At 37.1% G+C, this 17,131-nt stretch overlaps 1 protein-coding gene across 1 annotated transcript in view; it reads right to left on the minus strand.

Moving 5' to 3' along the window:
- The window catches only part of LOC127842115 (uncharacterized), a 39,917-nt gene that overhangs the window by 4,830 nt on the left and 17,956 nt on the right, over nucleotides 1-17,131 (minus strand). Inside the window, exons 5-9 of the mRNA XM_052371456.1 lie at nucleotides 15,088-15,298; nucleotides 13,415-13,490; nucleotides 9,584-10,588; nucleotides 6,652-6,754; nucleotides 2,010-2,131 (exon numbers count right to left, since the gene is read on the minus strand). Of these exons, the coding sequence (XP_052227416.1) occupies nucleotides 2,010-2,131; nucleotides 6,652-6,754; nucleotides 9,584-10,588; nucleotides 13,415-13,490; nucleotides 15,088-15,298 (1,517 nt within the window). The remainder of the gene's footprint in view (nucleotides 1-2,009; nucleotides 2,132-6,651; nucleotides 6,755-9,583; nucleotides 10,589-13,414; nucleotides 13,491-15,087; nucleotides 15,299-17,131) is intronic.

Raw genomic sequence — 17,131 nt, forward strand, 5'->3', positions numbered from 1 at the left:
GGATCGGAACCACTTTTGAACTCAACCAAGATATCATTAAGACAAACATTGACAAAGTTACATGAAGATTGGGCATGAAATGTGACTTCTACAGTGTTTACAAGGTATTTCTTTTTTTGACTTAGTGACCTTGTTTTTGACCTGGCATGACCCAGTTTCAAACTTGACCGAGATATCATTGGGACAAAGCTTCTGACCAAGTTTCATGAAGATCGGACAAGAAATGTGGCCTCTAGAGTGTTTACAAGGATTCTCTATAGCCAAATAAGGAAAACTGCCCCGCCTAATGGCAGCCATGTTTTTCAATGGACCAGAACCACTTTTGAACTCAACCAAGATATCATTAAGACAACCATTTTGACAAAGTTACATGAAAGAATGGGCATGAAATGTGACTTCTACAGTGTTTACAAGGTTTTTCTTTTTTTTTTACCTAGTGACCGAGTTTTTGACCCAGTTTCGAACTCGATCAGGATAGGATTGGGACAAAATTTCTGACCAAGTTTCATGAAGATCGGACAAGAAATTTGGCCTCTAGAGTGTTTACAAACAAATGTGGACGGACGGACAGATGACGGACAAAGACCGATCACAAAAGCTCACCTGAGCAATCATGTGAGTTTAAAAAAAATCTTAGTCCAACAAACGTAACTTTTAAAAAATAAATTGAACAAAACTTCATCTGTAAGTCATGCAGGTAGACTTTCACACCAAAAGTAAGGTAACTGTCTGAAAGAGTTTAGGAAAAGAGCTTCAGAAACAGAATCCAGACAGAGTTAAAGACAGTACAACTGCTGTATGCCACCCAACCATGAGCATAAAAAACCTCCATTTGCTTCCTTAATTTGTGTCAAATATCACTGACAGAAATAGATCAGAAATGCTCTTACCACTGTCTGGTCTCTACATTTCGTGTGGTATTTTAGATGTATTTAAAATATATGGTTAAACAAGACTATTGTCAAGCAATTAGGTTCCCTACCGGTGAAACTCCACCATTGTCAGATTGATTTTTTTCATATTTGTTGCCATAGCAACCAGAATTTTTGATGTAGGAACAAAATGAAATGACGTTCATCATCTCCATATTGCCATCTTTCCATGTTTCAAGTTTCATGAAAAAATTATGAAGAACTTTTAAAGTTAATGCAGGATCCACTATTTTCAGCAATATTTCTAGTCTATTTGTAATTATTTCTAGTCTATTCGTTGTCATAGCGACCAGAATTCTTGACGTAGGAACAAAATGATATGATGTGCATAATGTCTTTATTGCCATCTATCCATGTTTCAAGTTTCATGAAAAAATATGAAGAACTTTTAAAGTTATCACAGGATCCAGAAAAGTGTGACAGACTCACAGAGAGTAAACCACAAGTCCCCTCCAGTGAAACCGGTAGGGGACAATTATGTGACTCAATTCCAGACACCCAATTTAATGTATTTTACCAGTCACCTCACATTGTTTCAACTTAAAATTGTTAACTTGTATGGCAATCAACACGTTTATCATTCACTGTCCAAAATTCGACTTTAAATGGATAAAATCAGTGGTTTTAAGATTTTCAAAGTCTTATCAATTTTATGTGTTAAAATGGCAAACTTGCTGACACAGAATTAATTTTAACACAAGTCTGCTAAAAATTATGCATTTCAATTTGACAACAATTGATTCTTTCAAATATGTTTTAGCTGTGAATTAAGCTAATATATAAGTCTTTCCACTTACAGAGAGATGTTTTGATAAATCAATATTTTTAACAAAAGTTATTATTGAGTGTTGGTAATAGATACAGATTCAGCATTAGTAGCCCCCACTTCACATACTGCTGAAGAAGTACAATCAATCAGAAATAATGGCATTGTCTAAAAGGTAATAAACAACAGAATTACAATTATGTTATCGTTAATGTCAGCCTTGTACATTATACAGATGTTATCTATGTTTCACTATTTAAATGACTTAATGAACAAAAGATTACAGCATTATCAGAAAAGATCATGTGTACCTTTGCAGCCATGACACTTGGCAAAGCCTTTTGGAAATCTCTCAGTGCTAGATGTTTCACCAACAGGAGAGGGAAGAACTTCATGAAAATAGGAACCAGCAACAACTTCCTGGTCTGAAGGCCTAAAATGTCCAACAAGAGTGTCAACAGGATAAAACTAGAGCTAGCTGAAGACAGATTGCTTGACTATTCTATTTTGATATTATGATGTACATTCCTTCAGTATCTTTATATACCTACCACAAAAACATATTTGTTAAATTATAAGTAATAGTTGTAAAGTATATGTAAACTTAAAGATAAAGCTCAATAAATTAAAACATGAAATATGATAAAACAAGAGATGTGTTTGTCAGAAACACAATGCCCCCTATTGCGCCGCTTTGAAGCCATAAATTTGACCTTTGACCTTGAAGGATGACCTTGACCTTTAACCACTCAAAATGTGTAGCTCCGTGACATACACATGCATGCCAAATATCAAGTTGCTATATTCAATATTGAAAAAGTTATGACCAAACTTTAACAAAGGTTTAAGTTTTAGGAAAGAAAAATACAATTATATACAATGATATTTCCCTTTGACCTTGAAGGATGACCTTGACCTTGACTTTTCACCACTCAAAATGTGCAGCTCCATGAGATACACATGCATCAACTTAATATGTTTCAGCACTATAAAAACAGCGTTCTAGATAAGCTGCGTATTAGCGTAATATACGCATTAGAAATATCAAGATACGCTCAATTTATAATTTCCCTGTGTACATTTAAGCAAGACAATCTGGACTTACGCAAATGATGTAAATTCTCTGCGTACAACGCTAACAAATAATATAAACAGCTGATTGTCATTCGCCAAAATATGAGACTGGTTATCGTAAAAATTAGAGCTAATTTATGAGCTGGATTGTAGAAATAGTTAGCAGTCGGAATGTATACTCTGTATCATCTAGACGCATGGTAAATTTAGTATTGATTTTTTTAACAGACAGTCAAGCGTGTATGTGTTTATTTACATGAAAAGGTCAGCATGGCTTCTTCGGAGCCAAAACAAATTACTTCTCAAAGTAAAATTGATTCTTTTTATACGGCAAAAGTTGTATCGAGTAAAAACATTGTACTGCCAATACTGAATGATTTTATTTCCTCTGTTTTCAAATAAAAAAGAACACACTTAAACGCTAATAAAACAACTGTTGAAAGTTGGCAAAAAGTTTTCTGTGGCTCACGGTGGTGGACGATAAGGACGATGTTCGTCTTATTAAATGTAAAATCTGCCTACAATACAAGGCTGATAATGTTTTGGCCACTGATGGAGCAATCAACATTCAAAGGCGGCCATTGACAGGTAAATCATTTGATATGTCAATGGAATTCACTTTAAGAAACCTACTACTATGAAGGAATACACATAATTAATGGTTAATTGTGTTAAAACTTGATTAAAGTAGTGTTTCTGTACCCCGGCTATATTATTGTTTTACTTTTAGCAAATTACCCTTCAAGCAAGGCATAATTTTACCATTTACCCCCATGCTTTGAAAAGTGGGGGTATTTATCCACATGGGTAAAAAATTATCTATAACGCTGTAAAAAACATCCAGTAAAAATGGAGTAGAACGCTCACATTTTTAGATCTATATATTCCATGTAGAAACAAGAGATGTGTTTGTCAGAAACACAATGCCCCCTAATGCGCCGCTTTGATTTTTTTTACCTTTGACCTTGACCTTTCACCACTCAAAATGTGTAGCTCCCTGAGATACACATGCATGCCCAATATCAAGTTGCTATCATGAATATTGCAAAAGTTATGACCAAGGTTTTGTGACACATACAATGACAGACAGACAGGCCAAAAACAATATACCCCTGATCATTCAACCGGGGGCATAAAAACAGAACAAGAGGGCCTGAAAGGCCAAAAGTAGCTCACCTGAGATAACAAGATATTTTGGGGACAAATCTTCTGACCAAGTTTCATGAAGATCGAAAAATAAATGTGGCCTCTAGAGTGTTAACAAGGTTTTACAATAGCCATATAAGGAAAAATGCCCCGCCTCCTGGCAGCCATGTTTTTCAACCAACCGGCATCATTTTTGAACTTGTCCAAGATATTATCGGGATGAATCTTCTGACCAAGTTTCATGAAGATTGGACAGTAAAATTGGCCTCTAGAGTGTTAACAAGATTTTACTATAGCCATATAAGGAAAAATGTCCCGCCCCTTGGAAGCCATGTTTTTCAAGCAAACATAATTATTTTCGAACTCATCCAAGATATCATTCAGACCAATCTTCTGACCATATTTATTGATGATTAGACAATGAATGTGGCATCGAGAGTGTTAACAAGGTGTTACTATAGCAACATATAGCCATATAAGGAAAAATGCCCGCCCCTGTTGGCCATGTTTTTAAACCAACCAAAACCATTTTCGAACTCATCCAAGATATCATTGGGACAAATCTTCTGACCAAGTTTCATGATGATCGGAAAATAAATGTGACCTCTAGAGTGTTAAAGGGATCTTTTCACGCTTTGGTAAATTGACAAAATTGAAAAAAGTTGTTTCAGATTCGTAAGTTTTCGTTTTAGTTATGATATTTGTGAGGATACAGTAATACTGAACATTAACCATGCTCTAATATAGCCATTATATGCATCTTTTGACGATTTTAAAACCTAAAAATTATAAAGCGTTGCAAGGCGAAACGATTGAATAATTTGGAGAGTTCTGTTTTTGTCGTTAAATTTTGTGAAACTACGAAGATTGCTTATATAAGGTATAAAATACGTCAAGAATGTGTACTCAGCGGAATAGCTCAGTAGGCTAAAGCGTTTTTACTTCAGGACTCTGGCAGGACTCCAGGGGTCACTGGTTCGAAACCTGCTCCGGGCAATGTTCTTTTCCTTTTTTTCTTTTTTTTCTTGATTTTTTACTGGAGCTTTTACGATCCAATGTTTACATTTATCAATATAAAGCATTTAATAAATAAGTTAAAAAATGCCAAAATCTGTGAAAAGGCCCCTTTAACAAGGTTATACAATCGCCATATAAGGAAAAATGCCCCGCCCCCGTGGTGGCAATGTTTTTCAACCAACCGGCATCATTTTTGAACTCGTCCAAGATATTATTAAGATTAATCTTCTAACCGAGTTTCATGAAGATCGGACTATAAATGTGGCTTCTAGAGTGTTAACAAGTTTTTTACTATAGCCATAAAAGGAAAAATGCCCCGCCCCTTGGCAGCCATGTTTTTGAAGCAAACGTAATCATTTTCGAACTCATCCAAGATATCAATAAGACAAATCTTCTGACGATATTTCATGAAGATTGGACAATAAATGTGGCCTCTAGAGTGTTAACAAGGTTTTACAAATACCATATATAGCCTCATACGAAAAAATGCCCTGCCCCCAGGGGGCCAAGTTTTTAATGAAACCAAAACAATTTTGGAACTCATCCAAGATATCATTGGGATAAATCTTCTGACCAAGTTTCATGAAGATTGGAAAATAAATGTGGCCTCTAGAGTGTTAACAAGGTTTTACTATAGAAATATAAGGAAAAATGCCCCGCCCCTGGCGGCCATGTTTTTCAAACAACTAGCATCATTTTCGAACTCGTCCAAGATATTATTGGGATGAATCTTCTGACTAAGTTTCATAAAGCTTGGGCAATAAATGTGGCCTCTAGAGTGTTAACAAGATTTTACTATAGCCATATATAGCCATAATTATGAGGAAAAATGCCCCGCCCCTGGCAGCCATGTTTTTTTCAGCAAAGGTTACCATTTCTGAACTCATCGAAGATATCAATAAGACAAATCTTCTGACGATATTTCATGAAGATTGGACAATACATGTGGCCTCTAGAGTGTTAACAAGGTTTTACAATTACCATATATAGCCTCATACGGAAAAATGCCCTGCCCCCAGGGGGCCATGTTTTTAAAGAAACCAAAACAATTTTCGAACTCATCCAAGATATCATTGGGACAAATTTTCTGACCGAGTTTCATGAAGATCCGAAAATAAATGTGGCCTCTAGAGTGTTAACAAGGTTTTACTATAGCCATATAAGGAAAAATGCCCCGCCCCCTGGCGGCCATGTTTTTCAAACAACTAGCATCATTTTAGAACTCGTCCAAGATATTATTGGAATGAATCTTCTGACTATGTTTCATGAAGCTTGGGCAATAAATGTGGCCTCTAGAGTGTTAACAAGATTTTACTATAGCCATATATAGCCATAAGTATGAGGAAAAATGCCCCGCCCCTTGGCAGCCATGTTTTTTTTCAGCAAAGGTTACCATTTTTGAACTCATCCAAGATATCATTAAAGTGCAAAGATAACCGTCTCCCAATATGTGTGTGCAGACACAATTTGGGCACAGAAAACATTGAGTAATATATTTTTGAGCATTTCAGTACATATTGGTCCAAAGCCTACTTTGCCTTAGATGTCTGAGTGACAAATGGAATTTCAGGGCTAGTATTTATTATAATTGTGCTACATTTTAACTCAGATTTCAGGTAATCTTTCTAGCCTATGGCATGATCTGTTCTACAAACTATTTTTGTTACGCAAGTCTTGCAATGGATCTATATAAGATACCAGTACTTTCAACCATACTTTGCTTTTTCTGGGCCCCTTGCACCTCTGCCCCGCCCACGGCCTCTTGTTTTAGGAGTGGCCACACCTGTGCCCTTTGACCCTTGATAAGAATTGCCTCGACCTGTAGATCATACAACAAGAGATGATCATTTTGAACTAAAATAGATTAAGTTATGAGAAAACAAGACTATTGCCAAGCAATATATGTTCCCTACCTACCACTATTGTCAGAATTTGTTTTTAATATATTTGTTGCCATAGCAACCATAATTTTTGACGTAGGAAGAAAATGAAATGACGTGCATAATGTCCATATTGCCATCTATCCATGTTTCAAGTTTCATGAAAAAATTATGAAGAACTTTTAAAGTTATCGCAGGAGCCAGAAAAGTGTGACAGACTGACAGACTCACGGACACACAGAGGGAAAACCATAAGTCCCCTCCGGTGAAACCGGTAGGGGACAATAAAGCATACAAGAAGAAATTATAATTAACATATACACTTCAACACCGTTATTTCGAAGTCGTGGGGACCGTTAAAAAAACTTCGGATTAACGATAATTCGAAATAAACATTTGACAGAAGACTTCTTTGATTCCTTAAAAATAAAACGTTGTGGAATTCGCATGGTTCGGTTACACGCTTACTTAAAAACGTAAACTAGTCAGATAGCAATATATTTCTACTCGTAACAAACGGGGGAATAAAACGATTCTTTTTCTTGTTTTTATTTTTCTCTAATTACAGAACATATAAAATAAAACAAATAGCACAAATTATCAGACATACATACATATGCATACATTTTCGGAAATAAATTAACCTTTTTTTAATAATACGCGATGTCTCTCTGAACACCGGCGTACGCGCAGACGACAAAGGTGTTATTATCGGCTTTTGACGCGCCACGACAAAGGTGTGAAATTACGCTGAGTATTTTGCAGTTTTGACTTCGGATTCAAGATTGATAATTAGGTGCGAATTATAGTGTTGGGACCGACAGAATCACTTCGAATTAACGATTTCTTCGGTTTAACGAAGTTCGGATTAACAATGGAATTTTACATTAAACAAACAAGAATCAAAATCGGGACCAGAAAAATACTTCGAAATAACGGTGACTTCGGATTATCGGTGTTCGAAATAACGGTGCTGAAGTGTAATTGAAAACATTAACATGCACATTTGAAAAAAATATAACAATTACACCAAATTCAAAAAATTGCGTTTAAATGATACAATTTATACAGGGATTTAGCTAGTGGAGCCCTTTCAGTTTCAGGTTAAAGCTAAACCAATAAAAAATATGCGCCCCCTCCACTGTTTTAACACCGCATGTCAATGAAAATGTCCCATCCTTTGTTCTCTTTTATACAGTGTTAACATCATAAAAACAAGAGGGCCTGAAAGGCCCAAAGACGCTCACCTGAGATAATAAGGTATTATTGGGACAAATCTTCTGACCAAGTTTCATGAAGATCGGAAAACAAATGTTGCCTCTAGAGTGTTAACAAGGTTTTACTATAGCCATATAAGGAAATATGCCCCGCCCACTGGCAGCAATGTTTTTCAACCAACCCGCATCATTTTTGAACTCGTCCAAGATATTATCGAGATGAATCTACTAACCAAGTTTCATGAAGATCGGACAGTTAATGTGGCCTCTAGAGTGTTAACAAGATTTTACTATAGCCATATAAGGAAAAATGTCCCGCCCCTTGGAAGCCATGTTTTTCAAGCAAACATTATTATTTTCGAACTCATCCAAAATATCATTGAGACCAATCTTCTGACCAAATTTCATGAAGATTGGACAATAAATGTGGCTTCTAGAGTGTTAACAAGGTTTTACTACAGCCAAATATAGTCATATAAGGAAAAATGCCCCGCTCCTGGTGGCCATGTTTTTAAAGAAACCAAAACCATTTTCGAACTCATCCAAGATATCATTGGGACAAATCTTCTGACCAAGTTTCATGATGATCGGAAAATAAATGTGACCTCTAGAGTGTTAACAAGGTTTTACTATGGCCATATAAGGAAAAATGCCACGCCCCCGTGGTGGCCATGTTTTTCAACCAACAGGCATCATTTTTTAACTCGTCCAAGATATTATTGGAATGAATCTTCTGATCAAGTTTCCTGAAGATCGGACTATAAATGTGGCCACAAGAGTATTAACAAGATTTTACTACAGCCATATATACCCATATAAGGAAAAATGCCCCGTCCCTTGGCAGCAATGTTTTTCAAGCAAAGATTACCATTTTCAAACTCATCCAAGATATCATTGGGACAAATCTTTTGACCAAGTTTCATGACGATCGGAAAATAAATGTGGCCTCTAGAGTGTTAACAAGGTTTTACTAAAGCCATACATGTATAAGGAAAAATGCCCCGCCTACTGGCGGCCATGTTTTTCAACCAACCAGCATCATTTTTCGAACTCGATCAAGATATTATTGGTGTGATTCTTCTAAATAAGTTTCATGAAGATCGGACAGTAAATGTGGCCTCTAGAGTGTTAACAAGATTTTACTATATACATTTATAGCCATATAAGGAAAAATGCCCCGCACCTTGGCAGGCATTGTTTTCCAAGCAAACGTAACCATTTTGGAACTCATCCAAGATATCATTGAGACAAATCTTCTGACCAAATTTCATGAAGATTGGACAATAAATGTGGCCTCTCAAGAGTTAACAAGGCAAATGTTGACGCCGCACAACGCAAGGCGGACAAAAGGCAATCCCAAAAGCTCACCATGAGAACGTTGTGCTCAGGTGAGTGTAAACTGTTAAAATAAGGAACATGGATGCTTGAATGGATGCTTGTTATTTGTAAGAACTTAATTGAATTATCCCTTTTCAGGCCCCTCCCCAGGCATTGTGTTTTGTTAAATCCTTTATTTCATAAATGAAAACAAGAATATACCAGTTCCTATACCTCTTCCCCTTCCTCGACCCCTGGTGGAACCTCCTGACTTGGCCTTCTGACTGCGACTGACTGCATTCTCCAGCCCCATCATGATGTCATCATCATCATCATCATCACTGCTAGACAGCAGTTCCAAGAAATCAGGCCTTGCAGCAGCAGACGAGCACCTCTTAACTGGCTTTGTTATAGGTGAGATATCAGCACAGCTTGGTGATAGTGTGGATTTTGCCGGGCCAGCAGAAGCATTCAACCAACCTTCATCAAAAGTAAAACTGGCAGCTGGAACCATGCTCTTTGCACTGCTGACTTTTGGAAAATTAGGTTTTGGTGTGCTCGTGCTGGGCATTCCATTTGGATTTGATGTATTTGTACTTGGTGTGCCATTGTGTTTTGGGGTGTTTGGACTTGATGGACCATTGGGTTTTGGTGTGCTTATACTAGGTGTTCCATTAGGTTTTGGTGTGCTCGTATAAGGCATATCATTGATGGTGTTGTTTACAGCATTGCTCTTGAAAGGAGTCCTGGAGTTTGGAAACTCCTCCAGCTCTCCACCCCGAATCCCCTTGTACTGAAATGGTGTGCCAGATGGGTTGCGAGTGCAGCTTACACCTTGGTCCTGGGATGTCTTTGCCACTTTAAGTTGAGTCACAATGTCCTTCGTTTCAGCACATTTGCCCTCGATTTCAGCAGTTTTCATCTTTTGCCTCACGGTTTTTTGCAGCATTGAAGATTTCTTGGCAGGAGGAGCAACTGCGTCCTGCTCTAGTTTACGTTTTACACTTGAAGTTCTCTCCCTTTGAACATCCTGAACAGCCCCATCTGGTTTCCCTATTGCTTCCAAAGGGTTTTGATTCAGTTTTATTTTTGTATTGCTTCCATTCTCTTTCCCTTCTGGGACTATTTCTTGACTACAAAACATTTTCTCAAGGAAAGTTTGCGTCATTTGGATAAATACTCTCTTTTCTTCTTTAGTCAATTTTCTTTTAATTTTTCTCTCAAATTGATGTCGAACATCTGAAAATGAGACAAAATAAACAGGAAACCGTCGGAGACGGGTGATGCTCCCCAAAGGTTTTTTTGGTCACAATATTGCACTATATATTCAGATAAAAGGAAACGTCTTGAGGGCACAGTAGTTGGGGGGACAGAATTATTTTATACAAAATTTCAATGGGCCATAACTTTGTGAAAAATCATCCGACCAGAACCCGCTGATAATATGCACATCTCCTCTTGGTAGTGAAGCTTCCCATAAAGTTTCAATGAATTCCGGTCATAAGTTGCTGAGAAATAGCCCGGACAAGAATTGCACTATATGTACAGCTAATGGAAATTTTCAAAGGGCTATAACTCTGTGAAAAATCATCTGACCAGAACCCGCTGATAATATGCACATCTCCTCTTAGTAGTGAAGCTTCCCATAAAGTTTCATTGAATTCTGGTCATTAGTTGCTGAGAAATAGCCCGGACAAGAATTGCACTATATGTACAGTCAATGGAAATTTTCAAAGGGCCATAACTCTGTGAAAAATCATCGGACCAGAACCCGCTGATAATATGCACATCTCCTCTTGGTAGTCAAGCTTCGCATAAAGTTTCATTGAATTCCGGTCATTAGTTGCTGAGAAATAGCCCGGACAAGAATTGCACTTTATGTACAGTTAATGGAAAATTTCAAAAGGCCATAACTCTGTGAAAAATCATCCGACCAGAAATCGCTGATAATATGCACATCTCCTCTTGGTATTGAAGCTTCCCATAAAGTTTCATTGAATTCCGGTCATTAGTTGCTGAGAAATAGCCCGGACAAGAATTGCACTATATGTACAGTTAATGGAAAATTTCAAAGGGCCATAACTCTGTGAAAAATCATCCCACCAGAACCCGCTGATAATATGCACATCTCCTCTTGGTAGTAAAGCTTCGCATAGATTTTCATTTAATTCCGGTCATAAGTTGCTGAGAAATAGCCCGGACAAGAATTGCACTATATGTACAGTTAATGGAAAATTTCAAAGGGCCATAACTCTGTAAAACATAATCCGACCAGAACCCGCTGATATTATGCACATCTCCTCTTGGTAGTGAAGCTTCCCATAAAGTTTCATTGAATTCCGGTCATAAGTTGCTGAGAATTAGCCCGGAGAAAAATTGTGCACGGATGGATGCACCCACACACGCACACACACAGACAGACGAAGCGGCGACTATATGCTCCCCCCAAAATAAATTTTGGGGGAGCATAATAAATGAAGAACATGTCTGTAGGAGATGGATTCAGGAATTCCCTGATCTTTCATTTGTGTATCAACAATATCACTTATTTTGATTTGTTATGCATCTGAAATTCAGGAGTGCCAATGCTTACTTATATGAAAAGTTTCATCACATCAGTTATAATTTTCAAGCAATATGCAATCCAGTCTAAAGAATAAGTTTTGCAAAAAAAAAGACATATATTTACTGATGTTTGAATAAACTGCATCAAACAACTCCGATGCATAAGTAAAAACAGTTTTCCAATATGATTATAGCCATATGATTCCAGCTAATGTGACAGACAGTTTAAGGCAAAGAGAGATTTCTGTTGTTATTGAGATGTTTTATGACATTACAAGGATTGCTTATATAACGCATAAAATACGATTCTAACCATAGTAGCACAGAAGGTCGAGTGTTTTTGGCGCTTTACTTTTATTCCAAGGGTCATTGGTTTGAGTCCAGGTATGAATTACTTGTTTTCCTTTGTAAAATTTATTCTTGTTAATACTGGTGCTCTTTTGTAGTAATGTTTACATTAATTTTATCAATTTAACGAGAAACATCAAAACATGCCAAAATCTGTTAAAGGTATTTGCATTAAACTACTATGTTAAAGGCTTATTTGACGTATCTTACAAACAATAATGAATAAATGTAGGGCGCAATGTGGAGGTTTAGCAACACATAATATTAACTCCTAAATTAAAATAAGACATGTTAAGAATGGATCTTCTGCATGTATACTTTTCAAGTACAAGTACATCTTGTTACATAGGAGCCAGACCCAATGGCCCTGATTCTCTCAACTTAATTTCCAGCCCATAATCTACTTATCAAACGGATTTACAGCCTTGGATTTATAGCCTATCTTGGTTTACTATATATAAGCTAATTGTAATTTACTTTCATGATTTCAATGTTTTAGGGGACAATTTTTTTTCCTGTTCAATGTATCAATAGCTTTTGCTATAAAGGCATCAAGAATCCCTTTTACTATGTGAGATGTGTTATTAGGATCAAGGTGCCGATGAAAATGGCCTTTTTTCAAATAAGAATCATCAGTTTACCCAATTCTAATGATAATCTTTGTTCGCTTGACCCACTTAAAATAAATGATAACATTCACATACACTTTAAGTTTAACTGGATAGGTTTAATCTGGTTCAGAAGCTCTATCAAACAAGACTATTGCCAAGCAATATATGTCCCCTACTGGCTCCACCATTGTCAGATTTTCTTTTTATTTGTTGCCATAGCAACCAGAATTTTTGACGTAGGAACAAAAAGAAATGACGTGCATAATTTTCATATTGCCATATATCCATGTTTAAAGTTTCATGAAAAAATGTGAAGAACTTTTGAAGTTTTCGCAAGATCCAGAAAAGTGTGACGGACTGACAGACAGACGGACTCACAAAGCGCAAACCAATAGTCCCCTCCGGTGAAACTGTTAGGGGACAATAAAAAAACATACTGCAATTTGTAATACGAACTGTTACTTACACTGCTGATTTTTTCAAATTATTTTAATAGTTTGTTTAGCATGTTCATCAATAACATCCATGTATCATATCCCACCTGCCATTGTGATTGTGTCCAAATGTTGGCGCTCCAGACTCAAACTTCCATGGAACTTGGCAATCTCATCTTCCAGCTGCAACACATGTGTCACTCTAAGAACAAACATTATACATGCAAAGTGTGTCATAAACATTTCTCTGAATGAGAATATTATTACACCAATTTAATAATTTTTTTTTTTAAGTAATTGTATCAAAATGTGATGCGTATTGCCAATATTTCGAAGAAAGGTTACATGCAACTAAATAAACATTGTAGTGGCAACACTGTACTTCAAAACTTTAGTATTCACCTCCTTCTATTACCATAATAACCACAATTTTTGACTGACTAAATCAAATAATAATCTGCACATTCCTCTTATGGACCTCTATCCAAGTTCCATCAACCATACTCAATCACTTTTATAGTGATTGCTGGATCTAGATTCGATGGACACACGGACAAAGATAAACCAAAAGCCCCCTTCAGATTACGCAAAGGGACTAAAAATTCAAGCCAAAAGATTTTGCTTCATAGCTATATGATGAACTGACCATTTAATACAAAGAACAACAAGATGTGTTTGTGAAACACTATGTCCCCCCCCCCCCTATATTTGACCTTTGACCTTAGAGGATGACCTTGACCTTTCACCACTCAAAATGTGCAGCTCCATGAGATACACATGCATGCCAAATATCAAGTTGCTATCTTCAATACTGCAAAAGTTATGGCCAATGTTAAACTTTAAAGTCTGACGCAAACCAACAGGGCAAAAACAATATGTCCCCAGTATAGACTGAGGGACATAAAAATAATGATCATTTGGTACCTAGAAATTAGTAGTAGAATAACAGCATAGATTCATTATCCACTCATATCCTATAGCACAACAACCAAAATCTACACTTACCGTATTTTACCATGTATAGCGCGCTACCATGTATAACGCGCATGCGATTTTTTAAAGCCAAAATGGAGAAAAAAAAGAATTCAAGACCAAAAACCTGAAAATTTGGCCGAAAATGGCCGCCATTCTTATATTGCACAATCATTTAATCTGAGTTTTTCGGGCGCTTAATTTTTTGTTTAAAAGTAGGGAGCATTTATACGATCAGGAGCATGGGTTGCATAGCACTATATTTTTGACAATTTTTAAGATTATTCTCTCAATAACACCGTTATGTCCTTATTGCCGCGCACTGCGCATGTTTTTTCAAGACCCCTGCGCGTTAAATTCGAACAACTATTACCTATTCCTCACATTTGAACAGTGTAACATTTTCATTACCTGCCGCACACAACATCATATGAGATCTTCTGCAGTCCCGCAACATCTCGATTTTTTTAAATGAACAATCAATGAAGAAGTGTGAAAACACCAACAAAGACATTTTTTTTATCTTTTAATTTTTGTCAAAACTGTTACTACCCCGTTCATTCCTAACCTTTCCCGCTATTTGTTGTTTCGACAATGGCCCCTTCAGTCTATAACATTATAGGGTGTAGTTTCTTTGCAATAACAAAAATGGCGGCAATCGTGAAGATTTACGATTACGAAATGGATTTTTTGCAATTTAGCAACCAGGAAAGCGTTGTGTCAATGTATTACGCGCACTGAATTTTTATTTTGAAATTTGAAAGTAAAAAACTGCGCGCTATGCATGGTAAAATACGGTATAAGAAACCTTTGGAGCCTTTTTCTGCTCCAACATGCTGGAGTACAGCGCTGCTCTGTCTCGTGTTGTGGAGGGTTTAGGCACGCTGAATGATCGATGGTGTTTGCTCTCTGACGCAGCCAGAACCAGGCGAGCTGTGCGGGAAAGTGACCCCCCTCCCTCACCACTTGCTGAGATCTTCAGGAGGCGAGATTTTAAATGGTCATCAGCATTGTTTTTTCTTAAAACAGGAAAATATTGAATGAGATTTGTTTATCATATAACCGGCACGTACATGTAGGATTACTGGAACAGCATGGCTTAAAAAACTTTAAAAAAACTAGAGCCTTGTCACAGACGTGACATATACCTCCACATGCTGCATTGACACAGACTATATTTCATCCTGTCTTCACAAAACAAGAGAACCTAATTTATGGCGATTTTTAAGAATTATTATGCCATTATAGCCATTTTGACCTTTGAACTCTTGAGTTCTTTCACATGACATGCCGTCCAATGACTGTGAACAAAATTAATGTACAGAGTCATTTTTAAATCTCACAATAAATGGCATAGTTATGGCCCGGACAAGATCATTTATAGCCATTTTTGACCTTTGAACTAAAAGTGTGATTTTGACCTTGGAGATATCGACGTAATTCTTTTGCGCGACACACCGGCCAATGATGGAAAACAAGAGACAAAACATTTTAAAATCTCACAATAAACTACATAGTTATGGCCCGGACAAGCTCATTTATGGCCATTTTTTACCTTTTAACTCAAAGTTTAACCTTGACCTTGAAGATATTGACAATTCTTTCGGGCGAAACACCGTCCAATGATGGTGCATAAATGTGCCAAATGATTTTAAAATCTCACAAAGAACGACATAGTTATGGCCCAGACAAGCTAATTTATGGCCATTTTAGACATTTGAACTCAAAGTATGACCTTTGAGATATCGACTTTATTCTTTCGTGCGACAACCGTCCAATGACGGTGAACATATGTGCCAATTAATTTTCAAATCTCACAATGAATGACATAGGTATGGCCCGGACAAGGTCATTTATGGCCATTTTTGACCTTTGAACTCAAAGTGTGACCTTGACTTTGGAGATATCGACGTAATTCTTTCACGCGACACACCGTTCAATGATGGTGAACAAATGTGCCAAATGATTTTAAATCTCACAATGAACAACAGTTATGGCCCGGACAAGGTCATTTATGGCCATTTTTGACGTTTGAACTTTAAGTGTGACCTTGACCTTGGAGATATCGACGTAATTCTTTCGCGCGACACACCGTCCAATGATGGTGAACACATTTGCCAAATGATTTAAAAATCTCTCAATAAATGACAAAGTTATGGCCCGGACAAGAATTTGACCGTTGAACTGCAAGTGTGACCTTGCCCTTTGAGATATCGACGTACTTTTTTCACACGACACACCGTCCCATGAAGATGAACAAATGTACCAAGTCATTTTAAAATCTTACAATAAATAGCATAGTTATGGTCCGGACAAACTTTCAGTTTAAAACACACTTAGTGACCCCGTGACCTAGTTTTGACCTGGCATGACACATACTCAAACTTGACCTAGACATCATCTAGATACAACTTCTGACCAAGTTTGGTGAAGATCGGATGAAATTTCGGGACAGATAGACAGACCGACCGACGGACCGACCGACAAAGTGACTCCTATATAGCCCCCATTACCAATGATAATGGGGGTATAAAAAAGAAGCAAAAGGTGGTGCCCAACTTTCATGGTGCCTTGCCTGACAAAATATCCAAGATAAAGGCCAGAAAAACAAGAAATGTGTCCACAGGACACGGATGCCCCCAACTGTAACTTTGTCACTACATAAAAGTATAACTGTGTAAACGCTTGGTAGAAGTTATTAGGTTTTTTTCAAATCCTAAACGCAGATTTCGAACCTAAACGCGGACCCTAAGTTTAAGGTCAAGGTCACAGGGGTCAAAATTTGTGTGCGTATGGAAAGGCCTTGTCCATATACACATGCATGCCAAATATGAAATTGCTATCTGAAGCGA

Source organism: Dreissena polymorpha, chromosome 1, assembly GCF_020536995.1.
Source record: "Dreissena polymorpha isolate Duluth1 chromosome 1, UMN_Dpol_1.0, whole genome shotgun sequence".
Lineage (NCBI taxonomy): Eukaryota > Metazoa > Mollusca > Bivalvia > Myida > Dreissenidae > Dreissena > Dreissena polymorpha.